The sequence below is a fragment of the Syngnathus leptorhynchus genome, chromosome 5, assembly GCF_054491065.1.
Source record: "Syngnathus leptorhynchus isolate UIUO chromosome 5, UIUO_Slep, whole genome shotgun sequence".
NCBI lineage: Eukaryota > Metazoa > Chordata > Actinopteri > Syngnathiformes > Syngnathidae > Syngnathus > Syngnathus leptorhynchus.
Window position 1 is genome coordinate 10,833,486 of NC_141199.1, and position 24,844 is coordinate 10,858,329.

Sequence of the window (24,844 nt, forward strand, 5' to 3'; positions counted from 1 at the left end):
CCCACTGTGCCATGATTTTTCATACAGCAGTTAAAACTTCTTAAAATGTGAAAAGGGACCTCCTCGTCTTCTTGTGCTGGTATTTTCATTGTATCGCCGAGGTGTAGGTTCTTGTCACTGAAGATATATTAACACCGGATAAACGTATACTTGTGTATATGCATTTTCTAAGTATTGACGAACCCTAAATTTGAGAATTTTTGTAGATGCTATTGAAACGGAGACGTATGTCCTTTTTAATCATGCAATTTCACAAAAGTCAAAGTCAAAAAAGCTAGTTGGTGGGCTCAAATGTCGACATGTTTTTTGATGTTCAGAATGACAACTTGTTTCACTCTATCCCCCCCCACACACACACACACACACACTGTTCAATACTTTAGATGTATGTTTCTGTCCTACAATCATGATTTTTCTTTTTCTTGCATGGTCATTTTTTAATCCTTGTTTTTATTTGTATCAACTGTGGGTGGCAAACAAAACTTTTGTTCAACTCTTCACGGTCAAAATTTCTTGGTGTATTTGGTGTGTACAATGTGACATAAACCAGCTATTCTATTTTAGTACAATGTCATTCAGCAATGTAACGGTCATGTAGAATGTTTTGTGTTTCAAGCGGGGCTCAAGCTGAGGTTGCTCCCTGATGTGTTTGAAGCTCATTGGCTGAACTTGTGCAATACTAATATTTCACTGCCTCTCCAGCTCCGATTGTTTTTGTTTGTTTTTGTGGCAGAAGGCATTGAGCCAAAGACTATTATATTTTTCTCTGTCCCCCCCCCCCCTCTCATATGTGTTGCTTGGATTGAAATGTTTTGGCCTTCACTTTTGTCTTTGGAAGAACCCGAGTCAAGCAATTTGTGAGCGGAACACGAGGGGAGCAACTTTGGCCCAGCCAGCAGAGATAGATCAGTGTGTCCATCTCTTTCTGTCATCCTGTTGCTCTCATCTGTTACTCCCTGCAGAGACTCTGTAGTGACTGGTACGTCCATCCCCCCAGCCCCAAATGGCTAATCCCTAATGTGGGTGCAAAAGTACTGAATCGATCCGTTTGACTCTTTTTCCATTTCAACTGATGGTGGTTATAATAAAGGATTTAGACTGTGTTTTAAAGGTTATTTACTTTGTTTCTCTATTAAAGTGTTTTTATTGAAACACGCTTGTTTTTTCTCTTCAGAATTATTTTCTACTAATGGCTTGTGTGAGTTTATGAATGTCTTTTTAGTATTCAGGCCCATTTTAAAATGTCATCACATCTAGGAAATACACTGATTAATATTAAAGAGGAAGTCAAGTCAAAAACTTTCTGTGCTTCATTAGTCCAAAACCAAGATTCTGATTAAGATTATGTTTGTGGAATATGAATTAGAGCAAATTCCACCTGTTTTTATCCATCCTTCAATGTCTAACTAAATTGAGATCTTCAGAAGTGCGATTTGATCGTATACTGACCGTGCCCATTACTTCTTTTCATTCACAATTAACACAAAAGCAAGCATATTTATTTGTCATTAAAAAGGTACACAGAAACGCAGAATATCCAACATTTCAAAATTCAAACACACTGATAAATAAAGCCAGACAAAGTCACCATAAAGTGTACGTATTAAAAAAAAAAATCCGAACAACCCTTCATTGATGGTGCTGCCCAAAAAAAGCATGTAGCACCAAAAAGGTGTTACTTTTATGTTTTTCAGACTGAAAGAAAAGCCTCAACAAATGTGTAGATAGATGCCGTACAGGTGACAAACAGTTGCAGCAGAGCACATCATGAAGATCATTGGGGGCTTTGGCGTAAATAGCAATTTCTACAGATTTTTTAATCTGGTCATTAGGATTTTTATAACATACATTTGCTTATCGCCTGTACTGTAGGTGTATTTAGTCCAAAAAGTCCAAATGAAATAGTCAAATGCAACTCATCTAAAACTCAATATATGACTCCATTCTCATTTTCTTTTATTTGTGTTTGTTTTTTGCAATTGTGCCATTACTTGTGAGATACCACCAAAATAAATGAGAAGATGAACATAAAATATGTACAATACATAATACATAAGGCAAGAGACTTCATGCACTGCATAATCACACCATGGTCACATTTTAAAACTATTTGATTTTGAGTCATGTGGGGAGAAATAAATGAAGGTGACCGCAACCAGATGCTGGACCCCCGATTAAGGTACACGTGTGCACCCTACAAAGAACCAGGAGTAGAATATAGGAAAACAAATCATTGTGCAGGTTTACCTAAGTTAAATCGCAAAATATCGTGTAACCCAGTCTTGTTTCCCTGCATGTGAATGACGGGGCTCTGTGTTCTCCATCATCATCATCAACAGGTTTAGGAGATGACGTGTTTATTTTTTTTTCTGGTATGTATTTCAGTAACTGTACGACTGACCTACATTCAAGTTGTTTAAAGGTTGAGAGGTAACCTTTCCATCATGGCTACGGTCCTTGCAACTCTTGTTCTTCTCAATCGCTATTACCTATCGGCCTCTCACTCCACTTGCTCGGGCTCGGCGTCCATGCAGGTCTCCCATGGGTTCCTGGGCATTTGTGGCATGGAGAGGATGAGGAGGGCGATGCCAGTGAGAAAGAGAAGAACGAAGCCGGCGCAAGCGCATCCGAAGGACCAGCTGTAGGAGTGCTGGATCCAGATGGTGTCCTCGCTCTCGATCATGCGTTTAACCGACTGACGCATCACCTCCAGTGAAATGAATGAACACAGACCTGGAAAGATAAAGGAGAATTTGAAGTTGCGTAGCGGCAGTGCAGATGAGGAGTGAGAACGCAGTGAACCTACCCGAAAAGGCAAAAAACATTCCAGCGGGTTTGAGGAGGTATAGTCTTCCTTTTCCTTTACCCGTGCATGAGCCAATCAAACAGAGGGAGCCTAAGATCATGAAGGCCAGACTGAAGATGGAGATGGCCGCAGCAGAGATGTTGTACTCTGTAATGAGAAATAATTGTCCCATTATTGAAGAAGAATAAAAAAACTTGGATTTTTTTTTAACTCAAGGACTTTCAATGCAATGGGAAATTTTAATTTCTATTTAGTTTATACAAGCATGATACACACATCTCGACTAAGCACTGGTGCCTTAATTGTGCCAGCACAACGTGAGAGGTGTCCTGGCTAGTCCATCAATATTACAGATGATTAATGAAGGAGATTCTGAAAATATTGCTCGTAGAGTTATTTAGACTCCGGAACAGATTATTTCTATTTGAGAACTCACAGCATCCGTGTCACTGGTGGGGCTGCTAGACTGTGAGTGGTGGAGGATGGGGGTAAGGGTTGCTTATGTTGGGAATTCCTGCAATAGCATCTTTAGTTTCGGGTGTGGAAGCGTACGCAACTTAATGCTCGCATTTGCACCATCCGATACATCTGCTGCAGCGGGGGCAGCTGGGAATGCAAATGTGACAAAACAGCACAAGCGCGCAATGACAGATTGAAAGCAGCCGTCTCTGGAGAGTTGGTGAGGGGAGTATTGTGGAGTGGGGGGGGGGGGGGGGGCAGCTACAGAGACTCACCTTTTTGGGTTTTGTGTTCAAAAATCTCAGAGTCCTGTCCTGGTGTAAAGTGGCCAAAGTAAGTGCAGTTTTCATCTAAGGGGATAAAACAACAGATTTTAGTTTATTCATGTATTCATTCGATTACAGTATGATGAGTAGCAAGTTCTAGAAAATAAAATGTCACTTTTCATGCTGTAATTTAAGATATTATTTGGATGGATGGATGGATGGATGGATGGATGGATGGATGGATGGATGGATGGATGGATGGATGGATGGATGGATGGATGGATGGATGGATGGATGGAAGTGAACATTCGTTGTTGTCAAAGTCTATCCATCCATTTTCCGTGATTGCAAGTAGACATGAGGCCTTTATGATTATGTGGTTAAGAGTTTCTTGCACTTGTAACAAGAAAGAAAGTTACAAAAAGAGAAACAGTATATGACAATGGATGGCAATGTGAATCACCTTTGCTTCACCCCTTTGTATTAACATTTCAGTATATCCGCTGTTTAATATTCATGATAAATTCGTATTGCCTTTATTTTCTACGAGAAAATAGATAAATCCCAACAAATGTGAAATAGATGAAAGTCCTTGAACATATTGTTCGAATTCAGAGGTGGCGCTGTAATTTCTTGCTGAGTGGAACAATGCAAGTTATTCGAAGAGCTTTGGCATATTAACACCTCAATGTGTACGTTACGAGGCGACAGCTGTCATTTCGTTTCAGAACTTTAAACTGAGAGCTAGTGTGCAACACTTTGCACTACACAAGCAATATGAAGAGCTGTCGAGTGAACTGTGAATGAAAGCTGTGTCGTGTTATTTATTGCTCCAAATCTTTTCCAAAGTCCTCGTCAAGTTTTGCCCCGCATACTTTAACTTTGAATTCATATACATACATTATGCTCCACCTGTTGTCACTGTATGGTGTGAATATGTAAGTCTATCAGTAACTTCACACTAACTCGTGTCTCTCACATGTTATTTTCTTCATTTGATATCTAAGAAGGTCTACATACATGATGTGACAAAACAAAAAACATATATAGAAAATATATAAAGTAGCGTTCAAGTGATGGAACATTGTGATCTTGAAAAATGTGGCATAGCTTTATATGCAACTATACTGTTGCCTGTTGATTATTATCGGTCTCCTAATTATTGTGAGAAGTCATCAACATAACCAGTGTCTGCAGATTAATGGAGATCACTTTTTTAAATAACATAATTTTATTAAAATGAATTAATTTGTTATTTCAGAAGTGTATATCACCCTTGGCTTTAAAAGAAGTCACTGTCAGCTTCAGGGTTGGTGACCAAGCGCATGGTTTAGAGTCCTCAATAAACTGAACATGCATGTTTTTTTTTAATGTGAGAGAAAGAACATGCAAACTCCACATAGAATGGATGGAGCCCAGATTCAAACCGACAAGGTTTGAATTTGCCCTTTGTGCCGTCCTTACAGTTAAGTGCACATTCCACCGGATATATAGAGAAGAGTTCAATAAAGCTCTGTCACGTTACACAATTGAGCTTTTTATTTGGAAGGCAGCATGTTTCTGTAAGCTCATACATGAAGAAGTTTCATTTCAGGCCAAGCCATTTGTGAGATGGAGAACGTTGATGCGTGTAACAGAAAAACTGCTATGACAAGATGCTATTGCATTAGCTCATGTCAGAAATGTGCATCGTGCGATGAGGTTCAACTTGCATATGTGTTCCTAATCCCTCTTTTCATGCACTCTCACTGTGATACATCAGTGCAATGCGTTCATGTGGAAATACTTTCATTTCACTCTTTGAGTTTTATCAACTAATCCTGAGGGAATTTTCCTCAAATGAGCTGAAAGAATGCCACATTGGGTCATGCAAGTAAACATATATATGCAATAGTGCTTATGATATAAACCACTGATATATTTTGTGTGAATAATGTTTCACCACTCATACTCGGCACTGATTTTACAAATCATACCAAGAAAACCATTTACAAGAATAGACTAGGTAGAAAATTGTATATCTTCACAAATCTAGAAGAAATCTAATAAGATAAGTCGATCACACCTTTGTGTGAATGTGTACCAAAATGTCACCAGTTCCACTAAGTGTATTCGTAGGCATCCTGCCCAAAAACAAATGAAGAAACCAGAAGCACTTCTGTACTAAAAATGCTTCCACTGAAAGCGAAGGTGGACTTATCAAGGAGGGGGGAAAAAAAACATTGTTACTTAGCAACAAGATCCAATTTGGAGGACACACTTGACTTAACTGTAGTTTTACTTCAAACCTTGTCAAATCTTGTGGATTATAAATAGCTTTTGAGTGTTTGTACTTAATGTGATTCCATATTAGCGTGTTTAAGGAAATTAAAATCCTTTCTCGTCATTTTCTTCGAACAAGCTTGTTAGTACATAATGTCAGGACATTTTCTGTCTCACTCCACTCGGAAGGAAGATGAGCACAGAGAAAGAGGGAGGGGGGCAGAGAAATTACTGTGTGCAGGCTTTGTGCTCGACATGTATTTCAAGCAGGTTTTTGTGACTCTTGGTTGGCTTTTGATTCATAATAATTATTTCCAAATGAAAAGACAATGCTTTGTTTTGCATATTCGTTAGTTAGTAATTAGCAGTATTTTGGGGCGCTTAATAAGAACCAAATTTACATAAAACTGTAAAGGCGTGGTCTATTAAAGAGGAACTTCTTCAATTTTGATGAGAATCTGGATGAAGGCGTACACATTTTTCAATAGTTTTTTTTTTGCATCACTAACAAAAATGTCCCGATTCCACAAAATTACAGGAGTATAGTTCTGACCAAGAACCAATTTTGGAAAACTTTATTGAGGTGTTGCACACTACATTATGTTTACTAAGTGGTCCCAGTCTATTTGCAATTCGAAAAATAAATGGGGCCAGCTATTTGTTTCTAAAATGTTTCGTCACCCTCATGAGCAAGGGAGTACTAACTTACCACACAGATGGGAAAACAGTAAGACGCAGAAGATTTCCTTTTTTTAAGTTTGTTAATACGGGGCAGTTGGTGGTATAGTTGTTCACATACTAGCTGGCACCCCTTAAAATTGACAGTCTGCTCTTTTCTGTAAACCTGTAACGTTCAGACTTGGTGGAGGCCTGAGCCATTCTACTTACATCTTGTTTAGATGTAAATTTACATGCAAGCATCTATTAACATATGGTAGCGCAAGTCAACTAGGCAACAGTCACATTTGTTTATTGCACTCTACTCGGGTATGTTGACAAGCTCTTTAAAGCCACTTTCGATCCTATTGCTCTTTGTCAGTCATCTGTCCAGAGATCATATTAGGTCATGGAAGTAATTGGATTTCGGCATATTAGATATCATCGGAGGTTTTTGTTATCATCCACAGCAAAAGGCTATTTTTGGTTTGTGTTTCTTTTTGAATCTTGCCATCACATGAAGCTTGTTGTCACGTTGTAAGGTGAGACGAGTGATGACAGCTTTGGTTATGTTGGTGAAAAGTTTGACACATGAGCACACCGACACAATGGTGTCCACGCCACAAACAATGGTGTTAGAGGGTTTTTGGTGTTTGTAATAAATGATAATAAAACGAATCAGTGGACCGCAGAATCGGATAAAACCGAAGGTGCAGACAATCGAAAGCCATATTAAATAAGTGCCTTTACAAATCTCAGAAACTCAAAATGAATGGTCCGTATCTTAAAGCCATATGATGTATTTTCTCATTTCTGTACATGATGATTCTGCTGTATCAGATTTCAGGCAGATTTCATATTGGAACTCATTCAATGGACCTAATAAAATTTCTCCTGAGTGTACAGTGCTTATGTTGCTCTGACACCCGAATGGGAAATCCACCAGCCTCCACAGAGAAGGCTGGCACGTGGCTCTCTCTTGAGAAGAGCATGTCCTGTGTGGACTCAGGAAGGCCAAATGGTAGCAGCCGTTTTACTTCACTGCATTACAACTTTTGTTGAGTGTGGGGTAATTTGAACGTCTGGAACTGTGAAGGCAGCGGGGGTGAGTTCTTGCTTTAGTGGGGCGACAAACTTTGGAGATCAGTGGGGTCCCCACATGTGGTGCCGTCACTCAAAAGTAGACTCGGACTGGTTGTGAACACTTGACCGCCGCGGCTGCCGGACTAGACAGCTGAGTATTCGCGCGGCCTATATTTGTATCTCTAATAACTCCCTGCCACAGACTTTACATGGCATCATTAAAAGATATTGAAAATACATTATATGAATACTACATTTGTTTTGACTGGAGTTCACTGTTCTCATTTTATCTCTGCTGTGATGGACAGCAAGTGTCTCACTCAATCCTTCCTCTTTTCCTTCAACAATGTCTTTAGATCAAGTGGAACCTCTAAACTAAGATGGGCGGTTAGCAGAAGAAAATGAAATGTAAAGAAGAATTTGCACAGGAAGTTACAGTATGTGAAGTAAGCCGACTCACATTCAAAAAACCCAGACGTGCTGAGACAGGTCTCTTAGAGTGGTTCATTATTTTTGCAGTTAAATCGTATTTGTCACTTTTTAGGGTGTAATAGTTTGAAGCTGGAAAAGACTATTTTCATTCTTTCTACTATGAAAAGTGGTTCCCCCAAATAGATCATGTTGGACCACAGAGGCTGCACTGTAATCCTGCAATCTACAATAAGACCTCACCAGTTTTCCCCATGAGTGTCTCGCCATGACCTCATCTCAATGCATTACTAATGGTATTAGTCCTGCTTTTTATCACTGGCTTTTGACACCACCCTTAAAGACTTGTGGCTGTGATAAACAATAACGTTCCTCTCCAAATACAGCAAGCAGAGTCGGAGAAGCCCCGTGAGGTTCGTGACTCTCCTCAAACAGGTTTACTCAGTTCGTAAACAACGGCATGCAGCACGGCGATGGCCGCTAATCAGACTTATTTATGTGGACCTCAAAATGACTCAGGTTCATTATTGCTGAATTCGTCTGAATGACCCTCAAGCAACATAATAAACTTGTTCACTTGATGTCCTACACCGTACTGCAAATGACTCTTTTTACCGGCATTAAAAGATGCTCAGAACTGAACTAAATGCAGCCAGAAACAATCAAGGCCATTTTTTGGTTGATGAACAAGAATGGTGTTTTTGAGCTCCTTAACTGAAATTGACTGGGAAATCATCTTTCCAACTAAAAAAATAAATAAAAAAAAGCTTGCTTTAATTTTGTAAAATGTGACTTTGTTAAACATTGTAGTTCAAGTGCTTCTTTTAAAAAATTAAAATTATTTCAACTCACCAAAAAGCAAAGAAAACTGCAATCTGCATTCTGTGATGCATTTGTCAAAATATTAGGATTGTACACTTCCTGCCGAGACAGGAAGTGCTGGTTAAACTGGAAGTAGGAAGTAAGTTCAGTGTAGTGTTATAAAACCTGCTTTTAAGTGCAATATAACCTCTCGTGCATGGTCATCTGGACTGAGGTGCTGCTTACACTGTAAGTCTATGCTTTGTATATTTACTGACTGTGGTGTGTTATGTGTATCCTAGACTACAAGCTTTGGATGAAGGCCTAGTCAGTTTGCCTCTCATTTGTTTTGTTAAAACACTCTCTTCAATGCTATTTGTGTATACTGTACTTGGGCAAACGCAGGCTACAACCCCGACTCTGCCAAATGAATTTTATTGTTACCGTAATAAAGAATAAATAAAGTGCTGCCTTGAGTTTAATTTGTCACATGACCACACTTGAACTGCAAAAATAAACCACCCTCACCTAATAGAAATGCAATCTACCTGTCCCTGGCCCCCCCTCCAAAAAACCTCTTTAACTCAAGACCTCACTCTGCATTAGAATACAGTACATCTTTATTTCTATTGTGCTTAACAACATGCAATAGAACTTGATGAGTGTAAATGTGAATGATTTACTATTTACAAAGCAATTTGTGTGGTACACTTTTATCTCAATAGGATGTTAAATGGACACATTTAAATTAAATTTTTATAATGGATACATCAACAAATGGTGATTATCCTTTTTTTCTGCTGTAAAGACCTTCTCAGGAGGCTCAGATGTCTCATCCTCCTATTTGTCCCAAAAAGGAACACTGACGGCATCATTTGTCACTTTGATGCTCCGCAGAATATTTGCAAAGCACAATAATGTTTTAAAGTCTAAGACTTGGAACTACATCTTCTTGAACTGTCTTTCTCAAGTGCAGAAAGCCAGAGCTTGCTTGTGCATCTTCAATATACACATGTACGTTATGAACAATGAATATCAGTTTCCACTGCTAAACTCGTGTTGCTTTTAACTCTGGTTCTTGTTTTCAAACTCTTGAGAGTGATCAGACTAAAGTTTGGCTGTGTACTCTAATCATAAATCATATTTGCGTCAGTGATATTTGAGTCGCAAACAGTTGCTCTCCTCCTACTATTTTAATGTCATCATTTTTATTTCTTTTGGACTGGACCATTTTGTGGTTGCACCCTCTGTCTTGCACTATGTGGCCTCCTCTTGGATTTAAAGTTTCTATACTTTAACTTGAAAATTCACCACTCATCATTTATGAAAAATATGCATAATCTTTAAACTTTTAAGAAGACACAGGTGCAAAATGTAAAACAAAGCTTGTGTAAGTCGCACTATTGTGAGAATAGTTTTGGATGTTTTTTACAGTAGTTTGATTTTATTTCGGTTTGGCTACTTTTTAGGTTTAGTTAGTTCTAATACATACATTATATACGTATTTGTGTGTGTGTGTGTGTGTGTGTGTGTGTGTGTGTGTGTGTGTGTGTGTGTGTGTGTGTGTGTGTGTGTGTGTGTGTGTGTATATATATATATATATAGACACACACATACACACCACATTTACATTTAAAGGATATATATATATATATATATATATACAATATAATATATTATATATATATTATATATATATATATATATATATATTTTATATATATATATATATATATATATATATAATATATATATAAAATATTATATATATTGTCAATATACATTATATATATTATAATATATATAATTATATATGTTGTCAATATACATTGTCAACTAGCAAGGAGAGCATCTCTCCCCTTGCTAGTTTATGAGGAATCAGCTGGAAATTATCCAGCCAAACACGTTCTGTTTTAGTGGAATACAATGACATGACACCTCGCCTCACCTCCAGGCAGGGTGATGGGTCCGCAGCCATGCTTCTCATCGTAGACGTCAGCGCTGATGTAGATATGCTTCTTACACAGCCTCCAAAGGCCAAAGTGGGCCGCTTCACACGTCTCATTGACCTTCTTCACCTGGGGGCTCAGCACGGCCCAGTAGTCCGTCACCACGGCCGTGAACATGCAGGCCATGCCCACCAGCAGCACAAAAATGGCAATATTGATCTTGATGCGCTTTTCCATGCTCCCAGGTGATCAGTGTTCAGTCCAGCAAAGAAATAAAAATATCTTTTGCTCGTCTACACAATCAATGACTCTTTCCACTTGAATGAGTCAGCGGCAAGCTTTTGTCTTCCTGTCGCTCTATCTGCGCTTTGAGTGTGTGCCTGTGCTTCGAAATGAAGAGGGTCAAACTCCTCCGTCCCACTAATGATCCTTATCCTGCTCGCTGTGACCGAGGGGGCTGCAAGTTTAGAGGCACAGCTGTTGAGGTAGATCAGAAAAGCTGATGACCAAACCAACTGTGTCTGCCTTTGCAAAGGGGATAGTGGTGGTGGGAAGCTGCATGTGGCGGTTGGTGTCTTCAAATGGGGCCGGCCGGGGGGGTGTTTGTAATTCTATAAATGTGACCGATGAGTCAAGTTGTGCGCCTATCCCATTGCTCTCAGCATGTTCGAATAAATTGAACCTCTGAACCTCTTCAGAATTTCATGGGAAAGCAATAAAGGCATTTTAAGCAGAATCAAGACTTATTCCATAAAGATCCAGGATATCAACATTAACTGGAAACCACGCTTTTTTTTTTTTCTCCCTCCTTTAAATAATGTGTATACCAAAGTCAATTCATAAACGTGCTAAAAATTAGACTTGCCCCGACCGACACTTGTATAAATGAGGATTTTTAGGCTGGGCAGATTCTGCTTTCTGTTACCAAATTATCAGGTGGATGTGGTAACGCCTGCCAAAGCTCACCTGTTTTCTGTGTTTGCTCATGTGACGTTTGCAAGCTGAGCCCCGAGACACTGTGATGTCACTTACACTCGCCAGCAAGTTGCAAAATGGCCACCCCCTGATTAGGCAAGTGGCGGATAGATAAAGATATCAATGTGAATTATGATTTTCCTTTCATTTGCGGCATCTCTGAAAAAAGGTCTGTTGGATTTGTTTAAGATTTAAGTTGATTTATTAGAGACAACCACAGTCATTTGGAGCTCTGAGTATTTTCAATAAAGAATCAGTAGTTCCGGATGTGACTTGGGGAAAGTTGCCCCTAAAATAAGCAATGTTTTTTGCTCGTTACATATTGGATAATGAGGTCAAGCATCAATATCTGCTATGTTTCACGATTCAAATGAAAGGATATACTCCAACTCGGATTGCTCAGGGCTAAACCGAGCCTCATCACACTGACAGATGTCTCCTCTGTTGTTGGCGGATCCACTGTATGGCACCAATATCCACAGGAAGCAGGGTATAAAGACCCCTGCTGGGAGAAATGTCAGCCATTTTACACTTTCAAGAACTTAAGAAGAGAGTGGGTGCCTGTGGAGAGGCAATCTCGCCAGGGGGCTGAAGCTCCATCTGACTTAGACATTTCTTCACGGGTTAAAGCTGAATGAGGTTCTCATCCTTTTGAACTGACGATTGATTTTCTACATGGGACATTTTGGAACGTTTGACTAGTTTGAAGACACGATGGTGTGCTTGTGCTTGAAACGATTTGTTCATGCATTAGCAATTGCACCATGAACTCTCAATGATTATCAATAATAATTGCTATTCATCTCATAAAAAAATAAACTCAAAGACTCAAATCTCGCTCTCTCGCTCACAACCATTGTCTGAACAAACGTGACGTGGTCAGGAAAAAAAACAGTCACCTGTTTGTGATATGCTTCTCCAAAAAAGGAAAAGAAAGTCTCAATGCTTATGACGCAAATTTCTTGACGTGTAGGAATGTTTCACATAAACAAGGACACTACTCCTAAAATAAACACCCATTGGATGTAAATGTTTTGTTTAGTATGTGTCATTTGTTTTTTTGGGGAATCTCAAGGACTGACGTATGACCTGTAGTGTCATCTTGTATTTGTCACATCGGCTCTGCAGGCTAGCACCCAAGTGTCATTCTTGCACCTCGACCTAATGCTAACAAGTCTGCCGACTATGTGAGTGCACGGAAAGGTGACCCATGCCAATCTCTTGTCAATTAGTGGAAGAGGCACTATATTTCACTGGACTTAACAAGAAGGTTTAGGGCACAAGCTTCATTGTGGATAGAAATGTCAGAGCAGATCCACGGGTGTCAAGTAAACAGTATTGGGTGAGCGAACGCCCTAATTCAGGACTGCGCAGAGGAAGAAAGGTCATATGACCTGTTTGGCATCAGGAAGATACATTCACGCACGCATGTGGACTCAAAATAAGTCCATTCTAAATCAAGGCTCGGTGACTTGAGAATTTGCAGAGACTCGCCAAGCCAATGAGGATGAGGATGAGTTTGACCGATTCCAACCTGAGCAACATATTGAAAATCTTTGATGCAACTCAAGTGTGTAAAATAACAAGAATGTGTGTGTTATTCTAGATGGCCGTGCCACAGACAACAGCCGCTTTGCTTGATCTTATGTTACTAGAATGGAGAGGAAGCGTTCAGCAGCTTGTTAGCTCAGTCGAGCATTATGTTTGATCCAGCATTGTCACTTTAACACCTCGCATTGGCCGACTGTCTGCCTTCCAGCGTTACCGCACAGCACGCCTGCATCAGTGGACAAATATAACCTCTCCGGCCAACGAGCGCATCTCTCCCTCATTTTTACTAAACCCCAATTCAACTCTAAATAACAACATTGCTCGTTTAAAAAAAAAAAAAATCCCATGACATCACTTTATAAAATTTATTGTAAATTGTGCTGAAGTAAGCCAACAGGTTCTGCAAGTATGCAAACAAAACACCCAACATGCAACAGTGACACCATTACTATGAAATAGCCAATTCAAAGAAAGAATTATCAGGATGGCAGAAAAAAGCGTCATTTTTTGTAACACCCGAGTTATCTGAGCGCAAAGGCAACTAGTTCATAAAAGAGACATGTAAATATCATACACCTTGTTGTAACAGTCCCGTTTAGTTACGAAAAGCAAACATATTACATCCTGTATTTTATCAGAATGTGGCTGGATTCATTCAACAGCCTATGAAATGTAATGAATATGTTATTGTGGCCAATTGACTAGGACATGGAGGTTTTTTTTTCACCAAATGAAATGCAGTATTTGCTTTTCTTGTAAACAAAATAAGTAGGAGCTGCTTGCTTTTTCCTGAACTCCGACAAATGATCATTTGTCCTTGATATACCGTCCCTGAGCAAACGACACGCATTTATATCGATTTAAATGAACACATGCTTCGGATGTACCCTGGAATATGTTTTGTCGTTCATAATTTGCAAGACACGTCCGTATTTACAAAAAGCACGTTAGAAGCGTGTGGCAATATTTCAGAGCTGTTTAACACATTTCACATATTGTGAACACAAAAACTAGAGCTAACAAACTTTTAGGAGGCTTTTGTACAAATTTTTGTAAGAGGAGGGCATAGCACCAGATGTTAAAGAAAACAACACACATAGTTTTCGTAAATACTTTTGGAGATGAGACCTGCTTCAGTTAAGACGTTCTATAGAGCAACTATTTGTTTTTATCACGTAACATCATCTCTTTTTGCAAAATGGCAGTATAATCACTTGTTGTTGTTTTTTATACGATTTGTCACAAGACCGCAAAAAGATTTTGTGGTTTAGATATAATCTTCATCTTAAAGTAAGGCACAAATAATAAATGAAGCATATGTCTTTGTTTTACTTTTAGTCCACAGTCAGGCCATATGTACATAGTCGATACGATACGATACATAGTCCTCTTCTTTGATACCACTGATGGTTCAAATCAGGTTGAAACATGTATTTTACTGCTACCCGCAGGGCATCAGTGGAACAGCAGCAATATGTGACAACTTAAATCGCAAGTCACCATCAGTCTAAATGTTGATTGTGTATGCGGTCAGCCCAGGTAGCACAACTGCCTCACAGTCCTGAAGTTCGGGTACTCCACCTTTCATCCCACATCCCAAAAAATCAAGCACGTTAGGTTAACTCAAAACTTGAAGACTCGACATTGTCGCTAATTGTCTGTCTTTATGTGCCCAGCAATTGGCTGGCGAACAGTCCAGGTCAAAGCTTTCCTTTTATCCAAAGTCCCGGTTTACTTGCAGCCCTCATCGGGATAAGCGCTATTGTCCATGGATCGCTGAATGCTTTTTAGGTATGTCCAACTATAGGTGAGGATACTTCTGCATTTACTGTACATATATATATACTAGGACTTCAACTAATTAGTCAACTACTTGAGTTTCGCCCACCTTGACGTTTAAGGCTTGAAGTGGACTAATCACATGGTCTTGGGATCTCATGCGCCAGTCTGCAAATCTTTACTTTTGATTACATTGTCATTCCTGGACTAAAATGAAGTCATTCCAGCCAACAAAGCAACGCAGTCTCCATACAGCCGTGCAAAAGCTGATTACGGCTTTGGCTATTTTGATTGCCATATTGCCATTAATATATTCATTCATTTTCCCTCTCCACAAATTCCATTTGTTTTCTTTTCCATTAATGTTTAAGATCATCCAATGTGTGAACATCCCCTCAACCAGTTTATTCAACAAAGATAGCCCAAGTAAACAAAACGCAAATTTTAAATTATTTAATTCATCGAGAGAAAAGAAATATTCACTTCAGCTACCTGGCCCTGTGATGTTCTGGTTGGAGGACTTAGCAAAAATATCCCCACAGAGACACCAGGCCAGGTAGCGAATATTATTTTTTCCCCCTTTGTGAATAAAATAACCTTTTTAAAACTGCCCTTTGTTTATCTGGGTTAACCATGTCTGATATTTACATTTATTTGATGACGAAGTGGGGAAATATTGAAAAAAATCATGATTTGGGAAGAGGGCAAATACTCACTGCACAGACACATACAGTCAAGTAATATCTCGCGTGTCCCCATAAAGCGTTTTGTAAAGTCAGACAAGAGCGCTCATACAGGTGTGGTCCTCCTTTTGCCGCCATCTTTCACATCTTCCTGGAAGCAGCTGTGCACCTGCAAGAAGCCAGAGTCACTCTCAGGACTGTATTGCCTGCCTGCCTTCAAAGGGTCAGTGCGGAAGGTGTAGAGGGATATGTCTCCCACCTGCATGCTCATCTCCCCGCCATATCCTCCCCCCCGCTTCATCCCCCCCGGGGAGGGCTCCGACGACCTGGAGCTGGAGCGCGAGCGCCTCCGTCTGCGGTGGTAGCTCGGGATGCGCGAGTATGGCGAAGAGGAAGTCATGGATTTGATAAAGTCGCGCCTGGCTCGGCAGCGCGTCTCTTTGTTTTTCTCAATGTATATGTTGACGGCGAGCACTCCCACTGACTCTGCCACAATGAAGGAGAGGGCGCCAAAGTAGAAGGACCAGCCGTAGTTATATTGGTTCTTTTTGTCTTCGTCTTTCTTGTCACTGGGATCGCCGGCGTTACTGGAGATGTAGACGATGATGCCGATGATGTTGCTCAAACCTGAGGAGACGGAGGAAGAATGGATTAGAAAGCTTTGTTGCAATCTGGATGGAGACGTGATGACATCACCTTGGTTGACTGGGCAGAAAATAAAAAAATCATTATTCAGCACCTTAATTTACTTCGGATGTATGTATGAACCCAAAGGAGGATCTAAGTCATTTTTAACATTGCCATTGGAAGAGAAGAAAATAATAAATTAGTGAATCAGAGATGACTGTGGATGTCTTCTGGTGAGTATGGCGTTACCTGCAGCCACAAAGAGAATCCCAGCACTGAGCAGGATGTTGTTCTTCCTGGTGTACATGCGCCCGACACCAACACACAGGCCACCCAGCATTAGGAGGATGGTGCTGAGAATGGGGAAGAGGCTGGAGGCTCGCACGATACCTGAAAAGAAAAGGGAACGTTACTATCATTGAAAGTGGCGTCATAGCTGATATTATCTCCAGTCATTAGCAACAAAAATTGGACAATTTGTTTTTCATTTCTGTGCTTTTAAACTGATAATTGCCTCCATTGTCATTGTTGACTCAAGGAATTTAATCAGTAAAGTTTGTTTCATTGTGAGTAGAAAAGCTTGCATTTGGTAGGGTACAGGGCCTTTGATTGATTGCTAGGTTTTTGTGATGTAAAAAAAATATATAAATATATATTAGAAATACTTTTTACACCATGAATATGACCATTATCCTCAACTGATTCAATTAATTTGGTAAAAATCAAATTCTATCGATAGAGGGGGGAAAATTGATTATTCCAAGTATTATTACTGGTATTATTATATCATTATATTAGTGTCATTTTTTATTGTATTTATATTAATTACATTGACATTGATTGAACTACAACATTAAGTGGGTGTCTCTTGGGTGACATGATTTGAGGAAGGCCAATTAGTCATGGGCGCACCCTTTGTCATTGCTTTTGAGCCAGTTAGCGTCCTGACATCCGGATTTAATGGGGGCGGCGGGATGGCAACGTCATGACTCATTAAGCCCCCCTTTGTGATGAAGGCATCAGCACTTGACAAAGGCCAGAGGATTAAGAATTGAAGAGTGTGAGGATGACAACGCCAAAAACACTCACGTAGAATGTACTCCGAGCTGTCTGTGTCATAGTCATTATCGTCTGGGAAGTGATTGATTCGAAAACAGCTTCCTTTGTTGATACCTGCATGAGACAATGACAAACACTTAAAATAAAATAATGTGTGTCTTGCCACATTTTGAGGACAACCCAGGTCCAAGACTTGGCACACAAAGTATATTTTCTACTTTTAACAGAATAAAACATGGGTGAATTATGAATATTGAATTCTCGACTTGAAATAAAATGTCAAACGGATGATTCCTCCCACTTTCAGCACCACTCGAATGATGGCACAAGGTTGACTTTAACGTGAAATTTTGAAGTATTTTGAGAAAAAAAAAGACATTTTGAACAGCATTTGATATTCATCTTGTTACTATTGAATATTTTTGAAGAATCTTTAGTGAGTGTAATTTATATTGTTGCATATTTATGTCATATCAGTAAGTAATTAATTAAATCTTAACAGTTCAGTGCTGTGATATTGCATTTTTGGACAGTGTTGATTTCTATAATTCTAACATAACAGTGGTGGATAAAGCTCCTTTTGGGGTAGTTGTATATTTTTACAGTATGTGTTCTTCTTGTCAATGGTAAAATTCAATCAAAGGGAGCTCACAACCCTGTGTATTTTGACAAAATTCACTGAAATCATGTATTTATCATCTTAACTTTAATAGCCATCATTTTCTGCAACACATCATCCATTAATATATATTTTAGTTGAAAGAAAAACAGGCTAATCTCACCAGTAAAACGAACATCTGAGGCCTTCTTAAAGAGACCTGTGAGCAGCCTGGATGAGATAAAAGCACACATATGTCTCTTGTTGATGTCTTGACATTAAGTCTCTGATCCTTATGATGTTTTTCAGAGGCTGCCTTAATAATTTGATGTGGGCTCTGAAATAAAGACGAAAGAGCGCAAATAAATTCCAGTTTGAATTTGACTCCTCTGGGAGTTTAGCGTACATGATGGCTAAATGTTTGTCCTTATTCAACTCAAGTTAAATATGAAACAACCAGCTATTAATATGTTAAATGGCCGTCAAAATAATTCTGTTGTTCTTGTTTAGATTGGCATAAAATGATGCAACGTGCAAAAAAAATCAGGCCTGGAAGAATTAGCTCATAAAAGTTGTCTTATTACTGTACAATTTGTTGGTTTGAGATCAAGTTGTGTTCTTTCATGCCCCGTTGGATTGATGTCTGTGTTAGATTTTAAATATACTTTGATTTAGGAGTGCATCTAAATTTATAACGTATTGCGTTTCAGATAATTGGATCTTTCTCCCAACTGAGCCATCTGAAAACGTCCAGGAAGAGGCAAACACTGTCCATTGATACTCGCAATAAAGTAGAGAAAGAAAGAAATGGAGATGGACGAGACAGAAAGAAAAACATAAGAGTTAATAATAACGATGGGATGAAAGGAAGAAAATGGTAAGGGGGAGGAACTGGAGAATCATCTCTCCCTAGAGAAAGCCCGGCCATCTTTTATTAGTCAGCATAACGTCACCGTGGCAACATCCTCCCCTCGGCAAACCACAATCAAATTTCTTGCTAGACCGCTCACAGGATTTCTTTGACATCTTAACTAATGTATTCAACACACATACACGCACACATATTCACATCACACTAGCTTATATTAATTTCCCGCAGACACACCATGGCCACATCCACAACTGGCCCTGCAGGAAGAAAGGCAAGTATCCACAATTAATTAATACTACATGTGTGGACACCTTATTAGGTACACTTGCACTGCCCATTGCACAAGCTTTTAGTTCTATTTTAGCCACACCCACAAATTAACAATACTGAAATGGTGAAAATCAGCTCAAGTACTGAGACCTAAACATATGGGGTCGTTATCATACCCGGAGAGGCAAAAAGAGGCTTCTAGGTTCAGTCTAGTCTGAATAAATGTTTGCAGTCGCCACACTGTCGTCACTCACAACATGAACATGATGAACATCGTCCCCCTTCATAAAGGTGTGTTTGCCACATGGGGGACAAGCCTTATTGCTTCTACATGGTTAGCCAGGGTGCCCTCAGACTAAGACTTTATTTATGTTCTTCATTCCTCCCAACTCAATACAACTGTTGCAGTGCAAGCCATCTTTCCTTTACTTCCTGTCATAGATTGAAAAAAATGGTGCAAACTATGCCGACTGTAAATCCCTTTGAGAGACAACAAATACACCACAAATGTTCAAGGCAGATTTTCTGCTCTGCTATTTCAGTTGAAGTGAAGAGTATCACGCCCAGTAGCATCGAAGTTGCTGTTTTCACTTCTCTGCAACTGTAATCAATGTGTGTGTTCGTGTGGAGATGGATGTGACACCTCTTCACAAGATGGGACTTGTAAAACGTATTCCAAAAAAAAAGAAAAAGTCAGACTGATGCTTTAAGTGTAGCGTGCACATGGCGGTGATGCCGTTTATATTAGGCTCAGCGCTTTGAAGCACGAGAGAGGAAATGCCAGTTTGAGTTTGAAGATGGTTCTACATTTTTAATCTAATTCCAGTAAGAGTGGGGGGCAAATACAACGAACGGCATGCAATCACCTAATTTTGGCCCTCTTTTGTTTTGTTTTTTTAGTTATGAAATATTATCAATAACCACGGTAATGAGGGAATTAATATAATAGTTTTACAGTGATATAACATATTATTTTATGGTTTAAAGATTAATATAAGATGTTACCATGGTTACGTCCAATCACTCCCATAATTGGTTTAGAACATTTAGAAGAACAAACAAGGCAACAGTTTAACTGCTGTCTATCACAACGATTTAAAAAATCTCTTAATTTAACAACTGCAGGGGGAGTCCTAGAAGCACCCCCTCCCCTCAACCTTTCCTTAAAAAATGCTTTTATATGGACCCTGGTTGGCGTTTCTTCTCTGTGTTGATGAAATAAGAATGCAGAAATTCTCCCAAGTGAGGAATATTTCAATGTAAAGCTCAAAAAGTCATCACTTGTTCCTTGTTTTGTGTGAGATCGATGGTGTCAATACTGCTCCTTTCACAATCTGATATTCAGTAGGAATAAATGTAAACCTTCTCACACACATTTTTGTGGTCATGGATTTATTGGCCTACAGTACTTGGATCCTAAACAATTTTCATTAGGCATGATCACCTTTTTTTAAAATAAACTTTTACAGGCAATCGTTGACATTTTGTGATTTAATAATTACATAAATGTTACATTTCATTTGAAATTATAACTCACTCTATTATATTTGATCATTAGCATTTATATACAGTAGAGTGAATAGACCAACATCATAACCGATCCAATTAAATCACTCAAGCAAATGCTTTTTTTTTTTTTTTTAAATAGATGATGTTTTCTTTCTCCGTTTTAACATTAACTACATGGAGGCGGTTGGCAAGTAACCACATCGCGTCTTTGAGACAAGTTGGACACACGTTTGATTACGTTCAAATGCAAGGATGCTTTTTGCGTAACCAGCAGGATGTTGCCTCCAGTGCGCATCACATCACGCCCATGTTGCATGCGCACAGTCTGATTCCTATTTGCATGCGTAATCCCAGTTCTTGAACGGAATAAGACCAAACCGGCGCTAAAAAAAAAAAAAGTTTGTGTGTTTTATTTTTACCTTCTATACAGCAGATCCTCCATAGTCCGGAGTGCGTCAGGTCACCTTTGACTTTCTTGCTCTGAGCGTGGCTGTCGTCCATGCTCGCGTTAGTAGCGTTGCAGATATACGCCCGCGAGTAGAGCCAGTAGTCGGTGCCGATGGCGATGCTCATGAGGCTAAATGCGGCGAAGGCGCCCACGACGGCCAGGAGCGTCTGGAGCCCACGGTCACACCAAGCCATGACAGCGCATCATGCGTGGAAAATAAATGAACAAAAGTACCCCACCATCATCGCCACTTTATCTGCTCAGGTGTCTGCTTTGTGCTCCACGTCCATCCAAACTTCAGTAAAAGTTGAAGGTCGACTCAGCAGGTCCATCATTTCTTTTCATTTTTTGTATTTTGCGGGACCTACAGGTGGAAGAACCCGTCAGAAGAACCCTGAAGACCACAGCTGCCTTTTTTTGAAAGTGCAAGAACAGACATCCAGACCACACCTACCATCAATGAGATGCAGCCAATGGGTGAAGAGACTCCGAATTAAGAGAAAGAAAAAGTCACGCTTCAATCTGTTTGGCGTGCAACTACAAAATCACATCACAACAACTGCATGCCTGATTTAAATAAAACGAAGAGGAAAGAAAAAAAATACATCTAAAAAGAAAATTAGAGACATTTATGTGTAAAGCTGTGTAACTTCAAAGCAGACCAAAGGCAAAGCAAGATGAAAAACTGTATTTAAAAAAAAAAGTATAAGACTCACTTTCAGATTTGATTCTTGATCTTTTTAATGCACTGCTTAGTTGAGCTGACTAGTTTTAGCTGCACTGCGAGTGCCTTTTTCTTTTTCATATAAATATTTTTTCTCAGAAAAAATGAAGTCAAAAATATCCTGCAGTCTGAGTGGCGACTGTCGCAACGGGGGCATCAATCCGGACACTCCAGGCATTGACTCCCTCCCTTCCTGCACCTTGTTAAAAAGTATGCTTTTGGGAGGACTGGTGGGTTTAACATATTTAATCAAGGTAAGGATGGTAAAATTTGAAGAAAAAAAAAAGGTTTCCGGCAAAGCCAATGGGACAACAGGATTGGAGGAATAAAAGTCAACACTAGACTGACATATGTGACCCTTTGCAGCCCAATGTGTCTGTACTTTCTTTAGAATCACTTTTGTGCTGAGTCAGTGTAATAATTGCTCCAAGGCTTCCTGATGTACAGAATGGACCAAGAGGCTCAGGCTGTTCAAACAAAAACTGAAAGACCCTGTCAATAAAGTGACTAATTATTTGTGTTAAAAAGATTCTGTGAAAATTCAGGATCGTTTAGCTAAATTGCAGAGTAGATGAGGAAGAGGGCAATTTATGCCACACTAGATGAAGGGAAATCAAAGCTTTGGATACACGTAAGGTTGATTTTAAACAAGCAAATAAAGGTTTGAGTTTGAATTGTGTGGAGGAGCCAGTAGCAAGTCTTCCCCTCCTTTGACATGCTCCTAGAAAGTGCAATTGATGAGGCAATCTGCCTGGTAGGGTGCTTCCTGACACCCTCTGTGCCAGTGTGTGCGCCGCACGTAAGAAACAGCACTATAAAAGTACATAACAGTATTGACACTGATGCCGCAGGGTGCTTTGAGGCGATCCTTAATAGCATCCAAAGTACATCCAATTACTAGGTAATGCTTTTCCTGTGCCACTTCAAATTTTCAAGATTTACGTGAGATACAAATATACCAATAAACAGACCGAATCAATCTTGTGATCCAAGTCAGCAAAAGCCAGGTTCTTTGAATATTACTAAAAACTCAAATCCTGAGTAAGAATGAAATTTCATCTCTGATATAGTACTGGGAAAATGGTAAGGGCGACAAATGTTAATTTCATTAATTTTGATTGGAAATTGTTACTGAACGATGTAACCTAAATCTTGCACTATGGCCACACAAAGGAGCAAATGGCCATGCTGAGTCTTTGCATATTGTGTCTCCCAAATCATTCATTCAAATAAGAGTTTTTGCAATTGTAATATAGTTCCCAGACAAGCTAATAGTTAGACACCTCTTGTATTTTTTCTAAAAAACATATTTAATATACCGCAAATTATTTTCTTTTGTTTTGTTAGTTTTAGAAATAAACGCTCCGTATTCTCAAGAATAGTTTGTTGCCCTTCTATGTTTTTTTTAACCTTGCTAATTAATTAATTCATCAGAGAGAGCACTTTTCAAAGATTTTGCAGAAGGCCCTGATGCACCAGTAAATATCATACTGTTGTGCACAATAAGATGATAAGGTCATCTTATGAGTTGTTGTAGAGTTTAAAGAAATGAGAAAATAAACAGGAAATTGATTCTTTTTTTTATATGCACCTCACGTTGCTTGATCGCTATCATGATTTTATGAAAGGTACAGCTAAAACCCAGTGTTAGGATGGAGGCCTAGCATTCATATATATATATATACATACATGAATGCCTTCTTATATTATTCATCCACCCATCCATTTTCCAAACTGCTTATCCTTAAAAGGATTGCGGGCGTGCTGGAGCCTATCCTAGCAGTTTTTGGGCAGTAGGCGGGGTACACCATGAATTGGTCGCCAGCCAATCGCGGGGCACCAGTATCTTAGACCTTTGCCTGTATGTGCATACATATACAGTAGTATACGATCATATCCCAATTCACTGGGTGGAGGATCAACTGAGTCTGTGAGGTCTACACAGACGAAGCTTGCAGCAGAACCGAGAGATTTAGAAGGAAATTGAGAGGAATTGGAGTGAAGGAAAGCAAACACAGACTCTGGCCGCAGGCTGTCACAGACAAGCTGTTGTAGACTATCACAGCCTGAAGGATGCTTTTGCCATTCTCTAAACATAAATCATACCCATATAATGTGTGAAATAATATTGTATGTGTAGTTGAAGCAATGTTTTGCGTAAAACCTACATGCCAGTAAAAGTGAACGTATCCACATACCACAATGTCAATGCATTCATTCTCTCTCTATATTTTTTTTCACCTCATTAGTGTTGTTGGTGAGCTGCAGTTAGTCAACTGACTGACCAAAGCCTTGGACTGTTCGCCAGCCAATCACAGGACATTTATAGACGTTCATACTGACATTCATAATTGACATTTTAGGGTCTTAAATTAACCTTGCGTGCATGTTTTTGGAATGTGGGAGGAAGTGGGTGTATTCATGCCAATCCCACGCAAGCATGAGGACAAGCATATTCCAGTCAGGAAGGCTGGAGATTTCAAACCTGTTCTTAAATTCAATCCGCTTGAAATACAAATGAACAAACGAATGAATGAATGAATTAATGAATTAATGAATGAATAAAAAAAAAAATACTGTATATTCCAGATGATTTTGAATCATTGAGTTGGCAATGCCTCAGTTCCTGTTTCATTTACAGTAAAAGACAGCGGGAACCATTTTCATACTACTTATTGATCCCGTGGCCTAATGAGCAGTATCTTTTAAGCAATGTCTGTTGTGAAGAACACTCACATTTGTGTGTTTACAATTTGTCATAAAACACAAAGGTTGTTTTCTTAGATTCAGTAAACTGAACACGAGGCAGTTCCATTCGAAAATACAAATCAAAGCAGCAAACTCCCCAGAGTACAATTTGCACTGGTAATCAGTTCAAATATGAACGTGTTGGGCCTCAATTCCATTGCTTGTTAGCAACATCCCTTTGAGGAAAACTTCTGCTTCTCTGCCCTTGGTTTTTTATTCATGTATTCGAGAGAGCAAATATTTTACCTTTCTGCCATTTTCTCTTTTTTATCTCTCTATTTATCTAGGAT

The 24,844-nt window shown here is 39.3% G+C and overlaps 2 protein-coding genes across 2 annotated transcripts; both read right to left on the bottom strand.

Annotated features, from left to right (window-relative positions):
• Positions 1-1,578: 1,578 nt before the first annotated feature.
• LOC147056874 (voltage-dependent calcium channel gamma-1 subunit-like) lies at positions 1,579-10,949 on the bottom strand. The gene is made up of 4 exons (XM_085912626.1): positions 10,712-10,949; positions 3,541-3,615; positions 2,807-2,953; positions 1,579-2,733 (listed from the first exon to the last, which is right to left on the bottom strand). Exons 1-4 carry the CDS (start codon positions 10,947-10,949, stop codon positions 2,501-2,503), a joined length of 693 nt encoding a protein of 230 aa, XP_085768752.1. The 3' UTR covers positions 1,579-2,500.
• A 3,725-nt stretch (positions 10,950-14,674) lies between these two features.
• Positions 14,675-21,276, bottom strand: LOC147056875 (voltage-dependent calcium channel gamma-4 subunit-like). The gene is made up of 4 exons (XM_085912136.1): positions 21,054-21,276; positions 17,417-17,500; positions 16,577-16,717; positions 14,675-16,327 (listed from the first exon to the last, which is right to left on the bottom strand). The coding sequence occupies exons 1-4, from the start codon at positions 21,274-21,276 to the stop codon at positions 15,807-15,809; spliced, it is 969 nt and encodes a 322-aa protein (XP_085768262.1). The 3' UTR covers positions 14,675-15,806.
• Between the last annotated feature and the right edge of the window lie 3,568 nt (positions 21,277-24,844).